The following is a 1,655-nucleotide window of genomic DNA, read 5'->3' on the forward strand; positions in this document are numbered from 1 at the left end:
CACCACCATCCACGTCACCACCATCCACCTCACCACCATCCACGTCACCACCATCCACTGTCACCACCATCCACGTCACCACCATCCACTTGGAACATTCAGAGTCAGGTATTGGAGCACAATGCAAGCATGCTGGGGGTCTTGCATGAGACCAGCCTGGGCTATTTAGTGGAACTCTAGTTCAAAAACAAAGGTTCGGGACTGGAGAGATGGCTCAGAGGTTAAGAGCATTGCCTGTTCTTCCAAAGGTCCTGAGTTCAATTCCCAGCAACCACATGGTGGCTCGCAACCATCTGCAATGAGGTCTGGTGCCCTCTTCTGGCCTGCAGGCATACACACAGAAAGAATATTGTATACATAATAAATAAATTAAAAAAAAAAAAAAAGGTTCACCAACCTCAGGCTTAGTTCTGACCCCACCCTCAGACCACACTCCATCCAAGCCTTGGTTTCCCCTTTCTGTAAAACCTGGCTCTCATGGTGCCCTGTGTGAGCATGTCCCTCCTTGTCCCACCCACTGTCCCCTTCTGCAGATCGTCTCCTCCGCCTCCACCGACCTCCAGGACTACACCTATTACTTCGTTCCTGCGCCCTGGCTCTCTGTGAAGCTGCTGCGGCTACTGCAGTGCTACCCACCGCCAGGTGAGGCCTGTGGGCTGCCAGCAAGGCTGTGGGCAGGGACGGCCTGGTGCCCTGTTCTGCACATTACCTGGGTGGCACAACTGGGCCCATTTCCTTCTCATAGCCCTCTCTCATGCTAGGTACCATGCGTGCTTTACAGAGGAGAGGATCACGGCCAGAGCAGGGAGGTCTGGCCCGGGGTGCCCCACTAGAATCCCTGGCAACTGTTTCATGCAGCTGTAGTCTGGCTAGTGTCCCTCTACCACAGCAGTGGGGTACTTTAGGATGCTGATCAGTTTTGTTTCTGTTAAACTCACGTACTCTTTGAGCTGGGCGGTGGTAGCGCAAGCCTTTAATCCCAGCACTCTGAGTTCAAGGCCAGCCTGGTCTACAAAGTGAGTTCCTGAACAGTCAGAACTACACAGGGAAACACTGTCCCAAAAAAACAAGAAAAGCCAAACAAACAAAAACCTCAGACCCTCATAAACCCTGGTGCGTGTGAAACTTAGGAGCATCAGTGCAGCTGAAGAGGAAACAGGCTCATTCCCAGCAGGGTCAGTGTGGGTGGGTGGAGCCTAGACCTGGAAATAGATAGAAGGCAAAGGCCCAGCCTGGGACTGCACAGTTTAAAGGTAGCTGGACCCCTCCCACAGAGGTGAGGGCTGGAGCAGGCTGCAGACTTGGGGACCACTGGGCAGAGAGCAGCTCAGCCACTTACCCCCCCCTTCCCCAGAGGACGCGGCTGTGAAAGGGCGCCTAGTGGAGTGTCTCGAGACTGTGCTCAACAAAGCCCAGGAGCCCCCCAAGTCCAAGAAGGTGCAGCACTCCAACGCCAAGAACGCCATCCTCTTTGAGACCATCAGCCTCATCATCCACTACGACAGGTGCCAGGGGCGGGGAAGAGACTGGGGCCTGGGATCCTTGCTCGGAAGGGGACAGAGGTGTGAAACGCTCCTGAGGTGTGTGCAGAGTTGCTGCTTATCTTGTGGGTTCACTCCTGCAGTTGAAACCCAGGGTAGTTTTTTTTTTTTTTT

The 1,655-nt window shown here is 54.0% G+C and overlaps 1 protein-coding gene across 2 annotated transcripts in view; it reads left to right on the top strand.

The window, feature by feature from the left end:
• Ap2a1 (adaptor related protein complex 2 subunit alpha 1) overlaps positions 1–1,655 on the top strand; it is a 31,869-nt gene that overhangs the window by 23,753 nt on the left and 6,461 nt on the right. For both annotated transcript variants that reach the window (XM_005366837.2, XM_005366836.2), the window contains exons 7-8: positions 534–642; positions 1,355–1,505. In XM_005366837.2, the coding sequence (XP_005366894.1) occupies positions 534–642; positions 1,355–1,505 (260 nt within the window). The remainder of the gene's footprint in view (positions 1–533; positions 643–1,354; positions 1,506–1,655) is intronic.

Source organism: Microtus ochrogaster, unplaced genomic scaffold, assembly GCF_000317375.1.
Source record: "Microtus ochrogaster isolate Prairie Vole_2 unplaced genomic scaffold, MicOch1.0 UNK14, whole genome shotgun sequence".
In the NCBI taxonomy this organism is placed as follows: Eukaryota; Metazoa; Chordata; class Mammalia; order Rodentia; family Cricetidae; genus Microtus; species Microtus ochrogaster.